Genomic DNA, 22,126 nt, shown 5'->3' with positions numbered 1-22,126 from the left:
TAGCGACTCGTGTCCCTCTCATGGCCATTCTTGCGACCGGGTTCCGTCTTAGCGCAAACGGGCATACCTAAAACAATTGTCAACTCGTTGCTAATGGTTCATATATATTTCCCCATATATTATATATATTTCACATGCAATTTAAAGCACATCGGGACATGCGGAATTATACAGTATGATTGAACACATTTAACTGTGTCTTGGGTATATTTTTAGATGCAAGACATATGTAAAATCAAATATTATTTCTGAGAGATTCTTTTCCGAAGAACTTGAAATCATTCGCGTATTCTGATTGGTTTGTCTTATTTTCGCACATACCATTCATCGATAGGGTGAGTCTTCTTGCGGGTTACGGAAAGGGGCGAGTGGTGACGAATGATGCAAATCTCTGCATAATCACAGCAACAGAATAAAAGCGACAGAACCATTCCCAAATCTTTAAAAAAGAGTTTCTGCTAAATAACAGAAAAAATAATCTCCCGGGCAAAGACTGAGCTCTCCGCCATCTATGGACATGAAGTGGTGATGGGCTGCGGCAAGCAAGGTAATATCAGCAGCCTATAACACCACTGACAGTACACAGTAATCAATAGTTACACCACATTGTATAGTGTTCATTTCAGCCACTAAATCGTTCACATATTAAAAAGAGAACAAAGTCGGTGACATTTTGCATCCTTGTTTTCCACCAAGTGAACCATTAACTGAATCTTGAATGAAACACAATAACTTTACAGAACACGTTACATTAGTATAGAAAGCCTGTTCAGCTTGAAGCATTTTACCTCTTTACAAATTCAAACGTGTGCATGCACCAGTGAATTGCTGGACAGCACACCTGATTTGTAGCTTAAACACATTTTCTTCATCTGAACTCGAAAGGACTTGGTAAACATAACTAACTGACTTATTATAAATATCCCTCTCTGTTAATGTAGACGTCAAAACTTTACGGTCAAACAGAATCAATACAAATTATATTGTAAGACGATGTAAATTCTCCTCCTAATTAGTAGATTTGGTGTCGCCAGCCATAACTGCTCCTTATTTCCTGTTTCTACACGTAATTTATGTCTATTAGACCTATTGCCTGCTACATATCTCCTGTATCTAATTAGCATGTACTTCGCGTATCTGCCCCTATCATTCAAGATTATTTCCCGTATAGCATGTACAAGGAGAAGACTAATTAGCACATCCAAGTTGATTGTCTTCATAGATAGCTCCTCTTGGTTTAAAGAAACTAGTAATGATGTATATCTTTTAACATTTGATGCTAACACCCAGAAACAACACCGCTAAAACAACCACACCTCGATACAAATTAACCCCAACACCACCACTCCCTAAACCACCATTATGCATCCCCACGGCACCCCAACACCACCACAACCCATCACCAACACTCCCCGATACAACCTCAACATCACCTAACCTCGAGACAACTGCACCCAAAGAACACCACAACCCAACGCCATCACACCCCGACACCACACAACACCACAACGTCCCAAACCCACAACCCAACACAACCACACCCTAACACCAACAAACCCCAACACCACCACCCTCCAGCACTTTCATATTCCAAGACCACCGAACCCCAACACCACCACATCCCAGCACCATAGCATCCCAACACCACCACATCCCAGCAACATCACACCCAAACACCACATCCCAAAACCACCACACTCCAACACCACCAAACCCCAACATCACCACACCCCAGCACCTTAGCATCCAAACACATCACATCCAACACCACCACATCCCAACACCGCCACACTCCAACACCACCACATCCCAACACCACCACACTCCAACACCACCACACCCCAACACCACCAAACCCCAACACCATCACATCTCAATACCATCACGTTCCAACACCATCACACCCAAACACCACATCCCAACACCACCACACTCCAACACCACCACACCCCAACACCACCACACTCCAACACCACCACATCCCACCACCACCAAACCCCAACACCATCACATCTCAATACCATCACGTTCCAACACCATCACACCCAAACACCACATCCCAACACCACCACACTCCAACACCACCACACCCCAACACCACCAAACCCCAACACCATCACATCTCAATACCATCACGTTCCAACACCATCATACCCAAACACCACATCCCAACACCACCACACTCCAACACCACCACATCCCAACACCACCAAACATGAGCAGGATTGTACTCTCTCATCACATGAAACCGTTTAAAACAACGAACATGCCTCGACTAACTGCAGAGCAGAGGGAGAGAGCCATTGGTATGTTGAAAATGGGAGCACGTTGCCAGGATCATGGGCTGCTTCAAGTGCACCATCGCCACACGTCACAGGCAAACTGGAAGTACTGCAGACAGGCCGAGGAGTGGAAGACCCAAGGTCACGATCCCACAGGAAGACCGGTATTTACGGGTGGTCTAGATTCCGAACTGTGATGTCATCATCCGCAAACAGTCTTGGACATTCAGTCACCAGAAGGACCGTTGCTAGAAGACGACGCCTGTATGGTCTCCGTGCCTATCAGCCTTTCAAGGGCATGACGTTAACGTTTCTACACCGACGTCACAGACCTAGATGGGCCAGGACAGTGGCAGCAGAGAAATTGGCGAAGAGTGCTCTTCAGCGATGAGAGCAGGTGTCACCTCTTCAAGTCTGATGGGCGGGTTCGAATCTACCGACGACGTGGCGAACGGATGGCACAACTGCGGGGACCAGAAGACGGATCTGATCATCATCGACGGAAATCTCACTGCACGTCGTTACATTGACGAGGTTTTGCGGCCTGTGGTACTGCCTTTCCTGCAACGACACCAATGGACGCTGTTTCAGCAGAACAACGCCACATCTCACATAGTTTGAATCGCAAGCGACTTTCTGAACGCAAACAACGTGACCGTATTACAGTGGCCAGCCAGATCATCGGACCTGTCACCCATAGAGCACCTCTGGGACCAACTTGGACGCAGGATTCGGAAACGTCAACAACCGCCATTGAAGTGGGATGCCTTGGCGATTGCCCTGCAGGAAGAATGGCGTAGGATCCCTAATCAGGATGTCAGGAGACTCGTGTACTCAGTTCGACGTTGTGTTAGGGCCTGCATCGTTGCTGGAGGGGGTCACGTCCGATACTGAGCCACGTGTGTAGCACGGGACTTTAAAGGAGATCAACGTCGATACTTGGCAGTGCACCCAGCCTGATAACGTATATGCAGAACTTTAAGTACATTGGTTTTGATATTGTCTTTTTCAAATACCGTTTTTGAATAGTTGCTTTTTTATAATAAAACATCAACTGTTATTAAATTTTCTGTCTGTTTTGTTTTAGACCAGAAAATTGTTTGGTGGCGTTTCTTTTGCCCGTTAGTTTAGTGTTAACTGCGATTGTTTGCATCGATTCTATCAGAAATAAATATTAGGTCGTAAAAACTATGTTCAGAGAATGTTAATAATTTTTGATCAATTACACGATTAACAGTTTAATATATTAAACTTATCGCAAAGAGGTATGACTAAAATAAATTATCTTTATCATTGCTAAGAAATGTTTTAATCTATCAGAGTCGCTTACTTCAGAGACCTCCACGGTAACATTACTCTAGCCTATCGTTGGTCAGTTATTGATTACACAAGGCAGGGTCTGTCATTGGTCAGCTGCACCTGCTGCCATGTACAGGCGTATGTTGACGCCACTTCACTGAAGAGTGGACAGCACACCAACATGGACAACACATCAGCCGTGAGTTTTAACATCTCTGACATTTTACCTCCTGAGGAAATAGCCGCAGAATGCAACGCTGCTAACATGTCATCTGGATGCGACGGTCATGGGGCCAACCAAACTAATCATTTGTTTGATAGCCTTCAGCATATAATAGAAACCACTTTTACGTGCTGTGATGTTCTGAATGTATTTGGTAACGCTGTCTTGTTGTTGCTGATCTACAAGGCCACGACAAAGATGGAAGCTTCAGGACGCCTCCTCATGAACCAGGCTGTTGCTGACGCAGGAATGGGACTATCCTGGCTTGTTCTGTATGGGATCATGTACACCAACCCTCACAAAAATGTCCTGCAGACGGCCATCCTTGTACAGCGCATCGTCATTGGCATCTTTACTAGTGAGTCTACGCTGTCATTGGCCATGACGCTCTTCGCCCTCCACATAGCCATCTGCAATCCTATTCTCTACAAAGTCCACTACAAACCCAAACAAATCACTATCTTCATGGCAGTAACCTGGCTTCTAAACATTGGATGTGGCGCTTTAGCACTGGCAGCAGACAACGCCTTCGTTCTGGAACGTGATAACATCATATTCATGAATGTCAGTAAGGAGAATGCCTGGTTTGTATGTCTTGCTGTGTTCGGTCACACCATTCTACCACTTGCAATTATCATCATCGCCTTCACACGCATATGCCTCCACATGCGCAAGAAAGAGAACGTTTCCATCACATCCGCCTCCGCTACCAAGCTTTATGTCCGTCAAGCAAAGGGCATCCTTGTCGTATCTATCACCTACATAGTAACACATATCCCTCTGTGGGTTTTTGACTCCTTCCACATTCATTTTAAAAGTGACAATGACATTCTTCTCTTCATTATTGGAAACATCCTTACTTTCCTGAACTATGTGTACATTGTCTTCAAGCTACCCCTGTTTCTGTTGGCCTTCAAATACTACCGTCGAGTTGCCTCTCAAATCTTCTGTCAACACCTGACATCGGGATCTTCATCGGTGTCCTCTGACGGTCGAGGCAAATTGCCACAGAGGAAATACCAGACTGCAACCAACATCAACCAAACGCTTGATGACAGTGGCCACCAACGCTCTTCAGAGGATGCCAGATCTACTCCGATACAGATGGATGAGACAACCGAGATGAAGGGGAATATTGGAAGAGTTAACCATGGCTTCACCAGCACCTGTTCTTTGTACCATGGCGACACGGCGAGACCAAACGGTGCAAACGATGACGTCAGTTCCAGTACAAACGATGACGTCAGTAAGAGACCGGTAAGTAATCAATTGTTTTTCTTATACGGAAATTCATTTATGAAGTGTTACTGTTGTTCCTGTTATAAAGACCTTCTTTAGAAAGATCGGCGAGCCGTGCATGGCACTCGCAGACACCATGCTGTTCTAGCATTATTATATATAATATTATATTATAAGACATTTGGAGAACCCTCAACTATTTACCATTTAGAACATGGGTACAATGTGTGAAGTCCATATATGGTGTCCCCGCCGTGATATACCTGGAATTTTGCTGAAAGCAGGATAAAGTCATACTCACTCACTCACTCACCATTTAGAACAACAAACAACACAAAGCTTAGATGGTTCCAATACCGTATTATTCATAGAAATCTGACCACAAATAACGATTTGAACAAGTATTAATTTATCACTTCCTCACTTCTTATCGAACTACTGAAACTGGATATATCCTACATTTGCTATTTGAATGTTGTTATATGGTAATGTATTTTACTGTTGAACAATTATTTTAACAATGTTACATTGTTTCTGTTGAGAGTTGGTGGACGCTCATTGCATTGTATTTGGGCAGTGATTAGTCGTCGGGAAGTTACTTTATTCAGATGCGTGTGTGCATTCGTCACCACTCGCCCCTTTCCGTAACCTGCAAGAAGACTCGTCCCCCTATCGATGAATGTTATGTGCGAAAATACGAGATAGCCGAATAGCGACTCGTGTCCCTCTCATGGCCATTTTTGCGACCGGGTTCCGTCTTAGCGCAAACGGGCATACCTAAAACAATTGTCAACTCGTTGCTAATGGTTCATATATATTTCCCCATATATTATATATATTTCACATGCAATTTAAAGCACATCGGGACATGCGGAATTATACAGTATGATTGAACACATTTAACTGTGTCTTGGGTATATTTTTAGATGCAAGACATATGTAAAATCAAATATTATTTCTGAGAGATTCTTTTCCGAAGAACTTGAAATCATACGCGTATTCTGATTGGTTTGTCTTATTTTCGCACATACCATTCATCGATAGGGTGAGTCTTCTTGCGGGTTACGGAAAGGGGCGAGTTGTGACGAATGATGCAAATCTCTGCAAAATAACAGCAACAAAATAAAAGCTACAAAACCATTCCCAAATCTTTAAAAAAAAGAGTTGCTGCTAAATAACAGAAAAAATAATCCACCGGGAAAAGACTGAGCTCTCCACCATCTATGGACATGAAGTGGTGATGGGCTGCGGCAAGCAAGGTAATATCAGCAGCCTATAACACCACTGACAGTACACAGTAATCAATAGTTACACCACATTGTATAGTGTTCATTTCAGCCACTAAATCGTTCACATATTAAAAAGAGAGCAAAGTCGGTGACATTTTGCATCCTTGTTTTCCACCAAGTGAACCATTAACTGAATCTTGAATGAAACACAATAACTTTACAGAACACGTTACATTAGTATAGAAAGCCTGTTCAGCTTGAAGCATTTTACCTCTTTACAAATTCAAACGTGTGCATGCACCAGTGAATTGCTGGACAGCACACCTGATTTGTAGCTTAAACACATTTTCTTCATCTGAACTCGAAAGGACTTGGTAAACATAACTAACTGACTTATTATAAATATCCCTCTCTGTTAATGTAGACGTCAAAACTTTACGGTCAAACAGAATCAATACAAATTATATTGTAAGACGATCTAAATTCTCCTCCTAATTAGTAGATTTGGTGTCGCCAGCCATAACTGCTCCTTATTTCCTGTTTCTACACGTAATTTATGTCTATTAGACCTATTACCTGCTACATATCTCCTGTATCTAATTAGCATGTACTTCGCGTATCTGCCCCTATCATTCAAGATTATTTCCCGTATAGCATGTACAAGGAAAAGACTAATTGCCACATTGGATTTCTTCAGAAATAGCTCCTCTTGGTCTAAAGTAACTAGTAATGATGTATATCTTTTAACATTTGATGCTAACACCCAGAAACAACACCGCTAAAACAACCACACCTCGATACAAATTAACCCCAACACCACCACTCCCTAAACCACCTTTACCCATCCCCACGGCACCCTAACACCACCACAACCCATCACCAACACTCCCCGATACAACCTCAACATCACCTAACCTCGAGACAACTGCACCCAAAGAACACCACAACCCAACGCCATCACATCCCGACACCACACAACACCAAAGCATCCAAAACCCACAACCCAACACAACCACACCCTAACACCAACAAACCCCAACACCACCACCCTCCAGCACTTTCATATTCCAACACCACCGAACCCCAACACCACCACATCCTAGCACCATAGCATCCCAACACCACCACATCCCAGCAACATCACACCCAAACACCACATCCCAAAACCACCACACTCCAACACCACCAAACCCCAACACCACCACACCCCAGCACCTTAGCATCCAAACACATCACATCCCAACTCCACCACATCCCAACACCGCCACACTCCAACACCACCACATCCCAACACCACCACACTCCAACACCACCACACCCCAACACCACCAAACCCCAACACCATCACATCTCAATACCATCACGTTCCAACACCATCACACCCAAACACCACATCCCAACACCACCACACTCCAACACCACCACACCCCAACACCACCACACTCCAACACCACCACATCCCACCACCACCAAACCCCAACACCATCACATCTCAATACCATCACGTTCCAACACCATCACACCCAAACACCACATCCCAACACCACCACACTCCAACACCACCACACCCCAACACCACCAAACCCCAACACCATCACATCTCAATACCATCACGTTCCAACACCATCACACCCAAACACCACATCCCAACACCACCACACTCCAACACCACCACATCCCAACACCACCAAACATGAGCAGGATTGTACTCTCTCATCACATGAAACCGTTTAAAACAACGAACATGCCTCGACTAACTGCAGAGCAGAGGGAGAGAGCCATTGGTATGTTGAAAATGGGAGCACGTTGCCAGGATCATGGGCTGCTTCAAGTGCACCATCGCCACACGTCACAGGCAAACTGGAAGTACTGCAGACAGGCCGAGGAGTGGAAGACCCAAGGTCACGATCCCACAGGAAGACCGGTATTTACGGGTGGTCTAGATTCCGAACTGTGACGTCATCATCCGCAAACAGTCTTGGACATTCAGTCACCAGAAGGACCGTTGCTAGAAGACGACGCCTGTATGGTCTCCGTGCCTATCAGCCTTTCAAGGGCATGACGTTAACGTTTCTACACCGACGTCACAGACCTAGATGGGCCAGGACAGTGGCAGCAGAGAAATTGGCGAAGAGTGCTCTTCAGCGATGAGAGCAGGTGTCACCTCTTCAAGTCTGATGGGCGGGTTCGAATCTACCGACGACGTGGCGAACGGATGGCACGTTGTAGCGTCCAAGAAGTGGAGTCTCATGGAGGTGGAAGTGTCATGGTCTGGGGTGGCATCTGCGGGGACCAGAAGACGGATCTGATCATCATCGACGGAAATCTCACTGCGCGTCGTTACATTGACGAGGTTTTGCGGCCTGTGGTACTGCCTTTCCTGCAACGACACCAATGGACGCTGTTTCAGCAGAACAACGCCACATCTCACATAGTTTGAATCGCAAGCGACTTTCTGAACGCAAACAACGTGACCGTATTACAGTGGCCAGCCAGATCATCGGACCTGTCACCCATAGAGCACCTCTGGGACCAACTTGGACGCAGGATTCGGAAACGTCAACAACCGCCATTGAAGTGGGATGCCTTGGCGATTGCCCTGCAGGAAGAATGGCGTAGGATCCCTAATCAGGATGTCAGGAGACTCGTGTACTCAGTTCGACGTTGTGTTAGGGCCTGCATCGTTGCTGGAGGGGGTCACGTCCGATACTGAGCCACTTGTGTAGCACGGGACTTTAAAGGAGATCAACGTCGATACTTGGAAGTGCACCCAGCATGATAAACGTATATGCAGAACTTTAAGTACATTGGTTTTGATCTTGTCATTTTCAAATACCGTTTTTGAATAGTTGCTTTTTTTTATAATAAAACATCAACTGTTACTAAATTTTCTGTCTGTTTTGTTTTAGACCAGAAAATTGTTTGGTGGCGTTTCTTTTGCCCGTTAGTTTAGTGTTAACTGCGATTGTTTGCATCGATTCTATCAGAAATAATATTAGGTCGTAAAAACTATAATCAGAGAATGTTAATAATTTTTGATCAATTTCACGATTAACAGTTTAATATATTAAACTTATCGCAAAGAGGTATGACTAAAATAAATTATCTTTATCATTGCTAAGAAATGTTTTAATCTATCAGAGTCGCTTACTTCAGAGACCTCCACGGTAACATTACTCTAGCCTATCGTTGGTCAGTTATTGATTACACAAGGCAGGGTCTGTCATTGGTCAGCTGCACCTGCTGCCATGTACAGGCGTATGTTGACGCCACTTCACTGAAGAGTGGACAGCACACCAACATGGACAACACATCAGCTGTGGGTTTTAACATCTCTGACATGTTACCTCCTCAGGAAATAGCCGCAGAATGCAACGCTGCTAACATGTCATCTGGATGCGACGGTCATGGGGCCAACCAAACTAATCATTTGTTTGATAGCCTTCAGCATATAATAGAAACCACTTTTACGTGCTGTGATGTTCTGAATGTATTTGGTAACGCTGTCTTGTTGTTGCTGATCTACAAGGCCACGACAAAGATGGAAGCTTCAGGACGCCTCCTCATGAACCAGGCTGTTGCTGACGCAGGAATGGGACTATCCTGGCTTGTTCTGTATGGGATCATATACACCAACCCTCACAAAAATGTCCTGCAGACGGCCATCCTTGTACAGCGCATCGTCATTGGCATCTTTACTAGTGAGTCTACGCTGTCATTGGCCATGACGCTCTTCGCCCTCCACATAGTCATCTGCAATCCTATTCTCTACAAAGTCCACTACAAACCCAAACTAATCACTATCTTCATGGTAGTATCCTGGCTCGTGGTCTTTGGATGTGGCAGTTTAGCATTGGCAGCAGACAACGTCTTCGTTCTAGAACGTGATAATAGCCTATTGATGAATGTTAGTAAACAGAATGCCTGGTTTGTATGTCTTACTGTGTTCGTTCACACCATTCTGCCACTTGCAATTATCATCATCGCCTTCACACGCATATGCCTCCACATGCGCAAGAAAGAGAACGTTTCAAACACATCCGCCTCCGCTACCAAGCTTTATGTCCGTCAAGCAAAGGGCATCCTTGTCGTATCTATCACCTACTTGGTAACATTTATCCCTATATGGGTTTTTGACTCCTCCCACATTCATTTTAAAAGTGACAATGGCGTTCTTCTCTTCATTATTGGAAACAGCCTTATTTTCCTGAACTATGTGTACCTTGTCTTCAAGCTACCCCTGTTTCTGTTGGCCTTCAAATCCTACCGTCGAGTTGCCTCCCAAATCTTCTGTCAACATCTGACATCGGGATCTTCATCAGGGCCCTCTGGCGATCGAGGCCAATTGCCACAAAGGAAATACAAGACTGCAACAAACACCAACCACAGGCTTGATGACACTGGCTATCAACGACCTTCAGCGGATGTCAGATCTACTCCGATACAGATGGATGAGACAACCGAGATGAAGGGGAATATTGGAAGAGTTAACCATGGCTTCACCAGCACCTGTTCTTTGTACCATGGCGACACGGCGAGACCAAACGGTGCAAACGATGACGTCAGTTCCAGTGCAAACGATGACGTCAGTAAGAGACCGGTAAGTAATCAATTGTTTTTCTTATACGGAAATTCATTTATGAAGTGTTACTGTTGTTCCTGTTATAAAGACCTTCTTTAGAAAGATCGGCGAGCCGTGAATGGCACTCGCAGACACCATGCTGTTCTAGCATTATTATATATAATATTATTACTACTACTGATAACAATTGTGATAAGGTAATGTCCGTAACGATGGTTCTAAAAGCGTACCTGGCTTTAAAAAAAGACAGGGTGCAGCTCCAAATTACATCAAATAGACCAATGATGTTATGTCAAGTCTCGTGCGAAGAGGACAGGTAGGGTTATCCTGTCACAAACTGCAAATTACTTCTGCATTTTTCTTGCTGCTCCAACCTACTGCTATGTGGTTCCTATTAGTTTCTACCATCAATATGCACGTAACTGCCCCTAGACTAGGCTATTGCTATATATATTTATTGAAGAAAAGACTCTTCCCTCTCTACCATCAATATGCACGTGACTTTTGCTATGTATATTTATTGAAAAAAGACACTTCCCTCTCTACCATCAATATGCACGTGACTGCCCCTAGACTAGGCTATTGCTATGTATATTTATTGAAGAAAAGTCACTTCCCTCTCAACCATCAATATGCATGTAACTGCCCCTAGACTAGACTATTGCTATGTATATTTATTGAAGAAAAGACACTTCCCTCTCTACCATCGATATGCACGTGACTGCCCCTAGACTAGGCTATTGCTATATATAATTATTGAAGAAAAGTCACTTCCCTCTCTACCATCAATATGCACGTAACTGCCCCTAGACTAGACTTTTGCTATGTATATTTATTGAAGAAAAGACACTTCCCTCTCTACCATCGATATGCACGTGACTGCCCCTAGACTAGACTATTGCTATATATATTTATTGAAGAAAAGTCACTTCCCTCTCTACCATCAATATGCACGTAACTGCCCCTAGGGTAGACTATTGCTATATATATTTATTGAAGGAAAGACACTTCCCTCTCAACCATCAATATGCACGTGACTGCCCCTAGACTAGATTATTGCTATATATATTTATTGAAAGAAAGTCACTTCCCTCTCTACCATCAATATGCACGTGACTGCCCCTAGACTAGGCTATTGCTATGTATATTTATTGAAGAAAAGTCACTTCCCTCTCTACCATCAATATGCACGTAACTGCCCCTAGGGTAGACTATTGCTATATATATTTATTGAAGAAAAGTCACTTCCCTCTCAACCATCAATATGCACGTAACTGCCCCTAGGGTAGACTATTGCTATATATATTTATTGAAGGAAAGACACTTCCCTCTCAACCATCAATGTGCACGTGACTGCCCCTAGGGTAGACTATTGCTATATATATTTATTGAAGAAAAGACACTTCCCTCTCTACCATCAATGTGCATGTAACTTCCAAAGTCACGACCCTCTCAATACCAAATTTTATTCAAAATGATTGGTAATAAGTATCAGACATTGACATTATAAGCTCACTGTCCAGTGGCTATAAAACTTTTGATATGGCCTTATTACTATATCCTCCACTGGTCAGAATGTGCTCGGATCCGAGCAGAGATTGTGGAGTTTCAAGTTACAAATTGACATACCATTAACAGACTCAGTCCTGGTCCTTATACAGAGAGGGCTGGGGATGGCTTATCTTGAAGACATTTAACGGAGATGATATTACCAAGCAAAAGCCTCTGTGTAACAAAGTAATATCATAAACTGAGATTTTACATTCGGACATACAAGGAGTTCTCTTTGAATTTTCGCTTCATCACAAAGTCCTCGTGGCCAAGAAAATTCACTTGTTTACATTCAAGAAAACATTTAATTCTGGAATAAATAAATAATCTTATTATTTTTATGTTTCTTTTGTGTTGACCTTATCTTTATTTTGATTCAAAGTTTAAATAAACTTGGTAGATTGCCTGATAAATCGGAGATTCTAGTTGTATTACGGATACCTTATACCCTTCTAAGTCATATTGTCTGTTGAATAGGGATTATTAGCTGAGTGTGTTTTTGTATCGTAAATATCCTATATCAGGAGTAAGAATTGTATTATGCGAGCCTTTAAAAATATGTTTTATTTCTAATTTATGATACGGAGGTGAAATAGGGTTTAATTTCGCGTCCAAGAATATTACACTCTTATAGCGACGTGCGTGCGTTGCCTCCCGTGGTTCTGAAGTTTTACTCGGATGTTAATAGTAACATCATTTACTGATTGTACTAACCTTGGCGTGTGCCGGTTATATAATCACTGAGATACCATGCCGCGGCTTAACATGAATACCCCACTCAGACACAGTATACTGACTCCGAGCCGACCAGGGAAACAACAAGTACCATATTATAACGTCTTTTGGTATGATGCCCCCGGGGATCGAACTTCCGCTCTCCGGGCGGACGCTCTACAACTAGACCACGGAGGCGGGTTTAGGTTAAGAAAGCACACGAGGGTAATAATCGCTTTATCATATGATGTCATTCTTAAAACAATCAAAGTTAAGACAGATTGCAATTCACTGTAATAACTTCAGAAACTGAGTAGGAATATAAACCCTGAGTGATCCTAATATACGATTTTTCGATACGGAAGCACACGAGGATACTAATCGCTTTATCATATGATATCATTCTTAAGATAATCGAAGTTTAAGACAGATTAAACCAGGTTGGTTACATAAGCACTCAAGATTCTTTTTTTCAAGATTCAAGATTCTTTATTTCAGTATTGGAGGCCTCGTGGCCCAGAGTACAATACATTTATATCTAACTTATTTGTGGATCTCACACAGTTGATTTACAATGTTTCCGTAATATGTGACGTAATACATACTACATAATTATGTTTGTTTGTTTCTTGTGTTTTTCAAATTTCTCTTTAGGTACAAAGCAAGACCTTTGATTGTTGAATGTGTTGTAAAGGACATTAGTTCAATTAATTTTTGACGAGAAGGATGATTATGGTAATACTGTGGAATAAATGTGTTTCTACTTTGCTTATAGTATGAACAGACTAGTACAAAATGGTACTCGTCCTCTACAACTAATTCATCACACTGGTCACAGTATAGCATCAGCTGATCAACATTTGTTTTCGCATTATTTTTACTATAACGCAGTTTTTGTATTTTCGAACTATGCGAAAGAGTGCGGAACTTAGCTAATACACAGATCAAGTCTTTATCTAAAACACCCGATGTGATATACATCTCTGGCGCTAGTAATGACTTGTATGAATTATAATGTGACAGGAAATGTGAGCTGGTAATCTTTTGAAACCATTTCTGTATCTCCATATCTACACATCTCTGTTTAAACATGGTTATGAAACCCTTCGTGTTTCCACAATCCTTAGCAATCCAGAAATAACCAAAACCTGTTTGAAATAACAACATCCTGACATGTGAAACCCAGTTCAAAGCCCCATTCGCATCGTGTGACTGTAACATTTTATAACAGGCATAGGGGTAACGCTTCGGGTTCATACGAATAAGTCTACACCAATATTTTAGACACCTGCTAAAACAATTTATACATAGGTTAAAACGGCCAACTTCGCCCAAAACGGCACTTGAAGACGCTTGTTTTCCCAGTTTCAAAAATCTTTTAAAATATAAACTTTGTACTCTTTCTATAGATCCTCTGTATGTATATCCCCAAATTTCACTACCATAATATAGAATGGGTGCAATTTTTGAATCAAACAAAGCAACAATTGTCTTCAAAGATATATCTGGATAAGTTTTCATAAGTTGAAATAACGGAAAACATGACTTTCTAGCTTGTAATGAAATAGTCTCACAAGCTTTAGACCAGATTAACCTGGAAGAAAATATAATGCCCAGGTATTTATAATGTGAAGTTGCTTGCATTTCCATAGATTTATAAAACCATTTTTCCACTTTTTTTAGATACCCACCGTTTCTGAAAACAATAATATTTGATTTTTCCATATTTACCTCCATTGCCCATTTATTGCAAAATAATTCTAATATATCTAATTTTCTTTGCAATTCTATCACGGAGTCTGCAAGTAGGACAACATCATCTGCAAAGAGCAGCAGCTTAATTGTTTCAATAACTTCATTTACAAAAATGCCCCGCATTCACTTGCCTCAATTTCAGACACTAATTGATTAATAAAGAGGATAAACAATAATGGGCCCAACATACAGCCCTGTCTTACACCACAAGAGGTGTTAAAAACATCCGATCTGCTATTACTTATCTTCACACATGCACAAACATTTTTATACATATTTTCAATAACTTTATACATTTTACCATGAACGCCTTTTTGGAGAAGTACAAACAATAGTTTCTTTCTATCAACAAAATCGAACGCCTTTCTAAAATCTATAAAGGCGGCATAAAAGCGATGTTTTGGTTTTCTTAAATACTTTTGACACAACGCCTGCAAAACAAAAATATTATCAGTTGTTGAATGATCCTCTCTAAATCCAGCTTGGGATTCCGATAACATCTCATTGATTTCAGCCCAGTATCTAAGTCTATGTTCAACAACAGAAGTAAATATTTTACCCATTACATTTAGGAGGGATATTCCTCTATAATTGTTAGGATTTGTTGACTCACCAGATTTATACAAAGGAATTATAAGGCCAATATTCCAGGCACAAGGGAAAGTCCCTGTCTTTAAAATGGCATTGAAAAGTATATTTAAGTATGGGACGATATTCATGCAATATTTATAAAACTCGGGTGGTATTCCATCCGATCCAGGCGCCTTACCTAATTTTAAAGTTTTCAATACTTGTTTTATTTCCTCATCTGTTATCATATCTGAAAGCACCTCAGTATCGTTACATTTCTCACAATTCAGAGGATCATGATGTCTGATAAAATCTGCCACAGATTTATCAAACTCATTATCGGAAACTTGTTCAGGATTTAAAAGTTCATGAAAGTAAGTAACCCATACAGACGGTGGCACCCCAGATTTTCGACTGCGGTATTGTAATAAACGTTTAACACTACTCCAGAAAGTTTGGCAGTTTTTATTTAGTAGGGCAGAATTTATGGACTCAATCGTTTTTTGCTTAAAACACTCTTGTTTTTCATGACATAATTTTCTAAAATTTCTTTTAGACTCAAGGTACAACCTCAAATTTAGGGGACTTTTTGTTGTTCGAAGAAGGTGCAAACAGTTGTATTTCAACTTCTTTAATATATTACATTCATTATCGAACCACTGAGGTTGATTATGAACCTGAAATGCACCTGATTGTACTTTCCTTACTTTCTCAAAATGAGATCCTGCAACATAAAATAGATTTGTTAATTCATCTGCAGCTTCATCTATGTTCTCATTTACTAAGTTAGAGAATTTCTGAATAATTTATTGTACTTTATCCGAAGAGAAATTGGCGTTAAATTGTTGTTTTCCACCTTCTTCCCAAATATATCTTGGGATACTTGTTGTGTGTACGTTATCTTTGGGATACTGAGGGATTTGATTTGGACAATAACTAAAATGGCATGATATTGGTAAGTGATCACTCTCTGTACGACTATGCACAAACATGTTGGTAATATGAGCAAATATAGTAGTTGATGCTATAAAATAGTCTATCAAGCTCATTCCATTAAAGCCGATAAACGTAAAACACCCCTCACTGTCCCCAAGCTTTCTTCCATTAACTATATGGATACCCCAAAGTTTACAGATGTAAAGAAGTGATAAACCAAACTTATTTACTTTTTCATCCTGAGAAGTTCTAGGCATACAGAATACATCAGAGCTATACATTTCCCCTAGATTCAGCAAATCTACATCTTCTTCACTTTCAATAATAAAATCATCCTGCTGTGCAACTCGAGCGTTCAAATCCCCAAATAGGAGTAGGTCTATGTCACTATCATGTTCGGACTTAATGGCAGCTATTTTATCATCAAGATCTTCGATACCATTACCTTTAGGATTTTCATACAATGGGGAATTTTCTGGCAGTATATATATTCCTCCTAAAATAACTGGTTCTCTACAGCCTAATAACCTTACAAACACACAGTTTTCCTATTCTGTGTGAATTCTCTTGAAGTAGTGAGCATATGTCTTTCTTATGTACAGTGCTACGCCACCAGAAAATCTACCAAATGTACTGATACGTTTTGCTGGGACAGGGAGACAGATATAATCATTAAACAGATAACGGATTTTATCAACGTTGTACACCATTGTTTCAATTAGGCAAAATATATCGAACCCTTCAAGAAAACTTTTAAAATTAGTATCATTTATTTTTGTTAGCAGTCCTTGAACGTTCCATGAACATATATATAGGCAAGTTGACATATCTATGTGGCAACTACCAAAGCGGGAATCAGTGTCCATTATGGGTTTGTGGTCCAGACCACTGCCGAGTCCCTAAGTTTCCTGCTCACCCCTGGAGTGTCCCACCCTGTGGCTCATGGGTTGGTTCTCAAGCACCTCATGAAGCTCGTGGACTCCCTGTGCAGCTCTATCTGTGCCAGCATTACGACCAGGGTGAGGAACTCGCCTGGTGGTACCCACTGGTTTCAGGGAACTGCCATCATCTGCCAGAACATATACTTGATCAGATATAACCAATTTGTCATATGTTAAGTATGCCCTTTTACCATCATTTCGGGCTTGAACCATGAACGGTATCAGCTCTGATCGAACATTTCTTACCCTCTCAGTGAGATCATTTACAACTCTCAACGATTTATCATCTCGGAGTTTGGTTTTGGCTGCATCCAAAACGCAACTTTTATCTTTAAAAAAGGTAAACTTAACGATGACAGGTTTAACTTTTGATTTAGTATTCAAGCGGTGTGCTCGCTCAATTGAATTCTTATCTACGTCTTTCACCCCAAGCTTCTCACTCATGAAGTCACGGGCTAACTTCTCTGTGTCATCCCACGACTCGCCGGCCACGCCCTCAAGACCATGTATTATGATGTTGTTCCTTCTGCTCTGGGCTTCGTATCTGTCAAACTTTACTTCAAGCCTTTTAAGTTTAGTCTTAAGTTCCTTATTTTCTTCTTTCAAACGAATTTGTTCGTCCATGAGCTCTTCCCTGAAACTCTCAAACTTTGAGTTTGAAGACTGTATTTCCTTCTTAATGTCTCTGAACATAGAAACAATGTCGCCTTGCTCGTCATTATCGCTGTCAACACTCGTGTGATAAGGGAGTCTCGTTTGCTTTTCAGTTGGTCCCTTCTGACTACGTACTCGTGGGCCAGGATTCAGTTCTATGTCACAACATAGTTGCAATAGTCTTGGTACATGTGGTTTACTACAAATAGTTAGTTCATTGCACATGGTCTGATTTGATTTCGTTTGCAATACACCCACTGTCGACAGACAACTGGCCTTAACACCGCCATGTTGAGACAACCGGCAATTCAGGAAAATACACAAGTTCAGAATAAGCAACAATTGTATCTGTCTAGAAATAAATCCACCATTCAAAATCAACGAACTATTTGTCACCGGTGGTTTTCGACTCCTGGGTACGAACGAGCCGACCCGGCCCCCCAACACCGAACAGAGATACTCATGCTCTTTTTTAACGAGCTTTCCGTGACAGCCGGCAGTACGCCACTCACTCACATTTTATCAACATCGTAAAATTGTGCATACAAGGCTTCAGTTTACACAAATATTACTAACCTTTTTCAATAGCATGTGCTAAGACCACTATTTAACTCGTGTGAGTAATTTTCAAGTTGTTGTAAATGCTCTACGTCTGTATTTTGCTGAGACTTTACGGAGCCGATGTGATACGTGTCCTACCGGTGCAAGCTCCACATATATCCCTCACTCATAGGAAAACCATTATCTAATGGTAAAGGGGAACGTTCCACGTATTGTTGTATCATTGCTAAAAAAGATGTAAAACACACTCACTTACTCCCCATGTAAAACAATGATAGAGTATTAAAATATATTGAGATATATACAATCAAATCCATTTCGATATCAAACTGACACGTTCATTCCTTCTTTTATTACCGGACTCTCGACAGCATCCTTTCAATGAAATCATCGTTTCATTTGTGTATGCTGCATCTGAACATTTTCCTGTATCTGTTGTTCTCTTACAGGTTGCCACCTAAATGGCTGTGAACAGCGCTACACTCCAACAAGCTGTCTCCAACTGCATGGGGACTACATTCTGGAGAGACTCTTTCTGCTGATGCTGACGGTGAAGTAAATGAAGCTTACACACCTGATTGTACACACATTCCGTTTAATCACATTCAAAGGGGAGCTTGACTCGAGCAAATTGGCAGTCCCAGAAAGTGTGGTCCACTTCGTTCAAACCCTAGTTTGTCTGTCTGCTTCCTCAAAGTTTATTATGTATATCAATCTTGCAGGCAATAATAAATACGCCTGAAGCTAGACAAATGACCAACAGACAGATGAGTGTAGTCCTCCTTTAAAATGTCTGCAACGGTTACACTAATTCTTAATCCTTGTGATGATACATGTACTTAAAAAACCAGATTCATTGTTGCAAATACTCGCGTTTGGTTTTGCTAGCTTGTTATGGGTTGAATATGACATTGATATGCCTTATGTTTATGGTTTGTTCTTTGGGGTTCCGAGATCTTTGAGCTGAAATTGAACTTTATGTATACGTGAAGAGATACAGGAATCTGATATCATCGATTATCAGGCTTCCATCACATTACCAAAATCCTCAACCCTCCAATACAACACCTGAAACCCCAGCCTCAAACCTCCTCACTCCCACACAACACCTGAAACTCCAGCCTCAAACCTCAAACTCAATACCTGCAAATGCTACCTCCAGCCTCCAACACAACACCTAAATCTATAGCCTACCACACAACCCTAGAAACTCCTGCCTCCTTCCTTCCACACAACACATGACACCCCAGCCTCCCACACACAACTTGAAACTCCAGCCTCCCACAAACCGTCTGAAACTCCAGCCTCCCGCACACCGTCTGAAACTCCAGCCTCCCGCACACCGTCTGAAACTCCAGCCTCCCGCACACCGTCTGAAACTCCAGCCTCCCACAAACCGTCTGAAACTCCAGCCTCCCGCACAACACCTGAAACTCCAGCCTCCCGCACAACACCTGAAACTCAAGCCTTCACCGTCCTACACAACACCTGAAACTGCCGCCTCCAACCTCCCATGTACACGCCTGGACCTCAGACCTCGAGACACAACATGTACACCTTAAGCTCGAGACTCCACCAACACAACATGTAAACCTGAAGCTCGAGACTCTACCCTCACAACATGAACACCTGAAGCTCAAGCCTCCTGCCTCACTACATCTACACCTGAAGCTCGAGCACCTCCCACACCTGAAGCTCGAGACTCCACCCACACAACATGTGCACCTGAAGCTCGAGCACCTCCCACACAACCTGTACACCTGAAGCTCGAGAATCCCCCCTCACCTGAAGCTCGAGACTCCTCCAACACCTGAAGCTCGAGACTCCTGCCTCACAACATCTACACCTGAAGCTCGAGACTCCTCCAACACCTGAAGCTCGAGACTCCTGCCTCACAACATCTACACCTGAAGCTCGAGACTCTTCCCACACCTGAAGCTCGAGACTCCTGCCGCACAACTTGTACACCTGAAGCTCGAGACTCCTCCCACACCTGAAGCTCGAGACTCCTTCCACACAACATGTACACCTGAAGCATGAGACTCCTCCCAGACAAAATGTACACCTGAAGCTCGAGACTCCTCCCACACATCATCTACACCTGAAGCTCGAGACTCCTCCCACACCTGAAGCTCGAGACTCCTCCCACACAACATGTACACCTGAAGCACGAGACTCCTCCCACACATCGTGTACACCTGAAGCTCGAGACTCCTCCCACACCTGAAGCTCGAGACTCCACCCTCACAACATGTACACCTGAAGCTCGAGACTCCTCCCACATATCATTTACACCTGACGCTCGAGACTCCTCCCACACCAGCACCACTCTACCCACGTAACACCTAGGGCTATAACCCTTTATCAACGCACACACCGCCTGATTAACCATCCCACCGACTCTTGGAAAACAACAAGGCGAACGAGTTCCCTGATACTAATATATTGATTTAGAAATGTCACTGTGTTTACATACTGGCAAAGTATACATGTCCACGTTTAGGTCCATTCGTGCGTTATAAGCCATAAGTGATGTTTCTGATATTTTATCTTGGCTTTTTCAACTCTAAACGATTGAAGCATGAGACGTACACATACTTTTGTTTCTGTGTGGCATGCTATTTTATTGTTAATAGGAATTGACTAATAGCAAAGTGTCATACTTGATTATTCACCGTTTATTGTTTCACAATTCGTTGATGTGTTAGAAAATGTTTGTGATTTTTTTGTTTCGCACTTCGTTGATGTATTTAGTGTGTTTTTTTGCTTCTCTCTCACACTATGCTGCCACACCGAACTGAAACACAGAGCGACTTTAAACCATTCTCACTCACTTATACATAGCTGTAGCGTATACACTGAAATATACACCATTGGTATAAACTGCCAGACATAAGAAAGTGTACACTAAAAATACCTGCTTCACTCTGCTCATTACTGCGTACTGTGAAATTTCAACCCCATTTTCGTTGAGACGTTGTGTGCACGTCACCTGTTGTAAGATAGTCATTGATCTGATGCATGTAATATCGCCTAGGATACTCGAATCAAATACATAACCATCTACTAACTATTTCTTGTTTGATTCATTTTAGTCAACATCAAACATGGGTGTAAACTTTCTTTTGCCAGGCAGTTTATGTACTGAAGTACCTGAAACCATAAATGTGATATGACTCATGAAATAAAATAGAATTACAAAAAATAAATGTCTTTGGCATTTAAACGTATTTATATTTTTATATGAAACGATTTCATTTTATAATTAACGGCCACGCCTTCGAATGTATTCAGTACCGTCAATTTCATGATTGACACGTAGTTTGTTGTTAAGTATCAAGAAAAATGTCGTTTGTTTGAGCTGGTATTCAGCCCTTTGTGAATGGGGATGTTTTAATGTTTTGTTTTTGAGTGTTGCCGCGCTGCTGTCGCTCCACTTTCCTTTTTGAAACCACGCGGAGCTTGGACGTCTCGTTGATATCATTTCATGTGTATCTACGTTTCGGTACATTGCCCAGTCATGTCAATGATCAAGGTCATCCTCGGGATTCTAGATTGATAAAAATCAATATCATATCTGCCATTTTCTG

The 22,126-nt window shown here is 42.0% G+C and overlaps 2 protein-coding genes across 2 annotated transcripts; both read left to right on the top strand.

Annotated features, from left to right (window-relative positions):
- Positions 1-3,762: 3,762 nt before the first annotated feature.
- On the top strand, positions 3,763-8,985 carry LOC139464680 (uncharacterized). The gene is made up of 3 exons (XM_071246201.1): positions 3,763-5,061; positions 7,408-8,196; positions 8,758-8,985. The coding sequence occupies exons 1-3, from the start codon at positions 3,763-3,765 to the stop codon at positions 8,983-8,985; spliced, it is 2,316 nt and encodes a 771-aa protein (XP_071102302.1).
- Positions 8,986-9,573: 588 nt separating this feature from the next.
- Positions 9,574-20,350, top strand: LOC139464679 (uncharacterized). Its single transcript, XM_071246200.1, has 5 exons — positions 9,574-10,872; positions 17,265-17,418; positions 18,986-19,086; positions 19,787-20,087; positions 20,172-20,350. The coding sequence occupies exons 1-5, from the start codon at positions 9,574-9,576 to the stop codon at positions 20,348-20,350; spliced, it is 2,034 nt and encodes a 677-aa protein (XP_071102301.1).
- The last annotated feature ends 1,776 nt before the right edge of the window (positions 20,351-22,126 follow it).

The sequence above is a fragment of the Haliotis cracherodii genome, unplaced genomic scaffold (assembly GCF_022045235.1).
Source record: "Haliotis cracherodii isolate W230 unplaced genomic scaffold, xgHalCrac1.p SCAF_17, whole genome shotgun sequence".
Taxonomy (NCBI): domain Eukaryota; kingdom Metazoa; phylum Mollusca; class Gastropoda; order Lepetellida; family Haliotidae; genus Haliotis; species Haliotis cracherodii.
The sequence above is the reverse complement of the archived record's forward strand: the minus strand, read 5'-3'. Positions and strand labels throughout refer to the sequence as shown.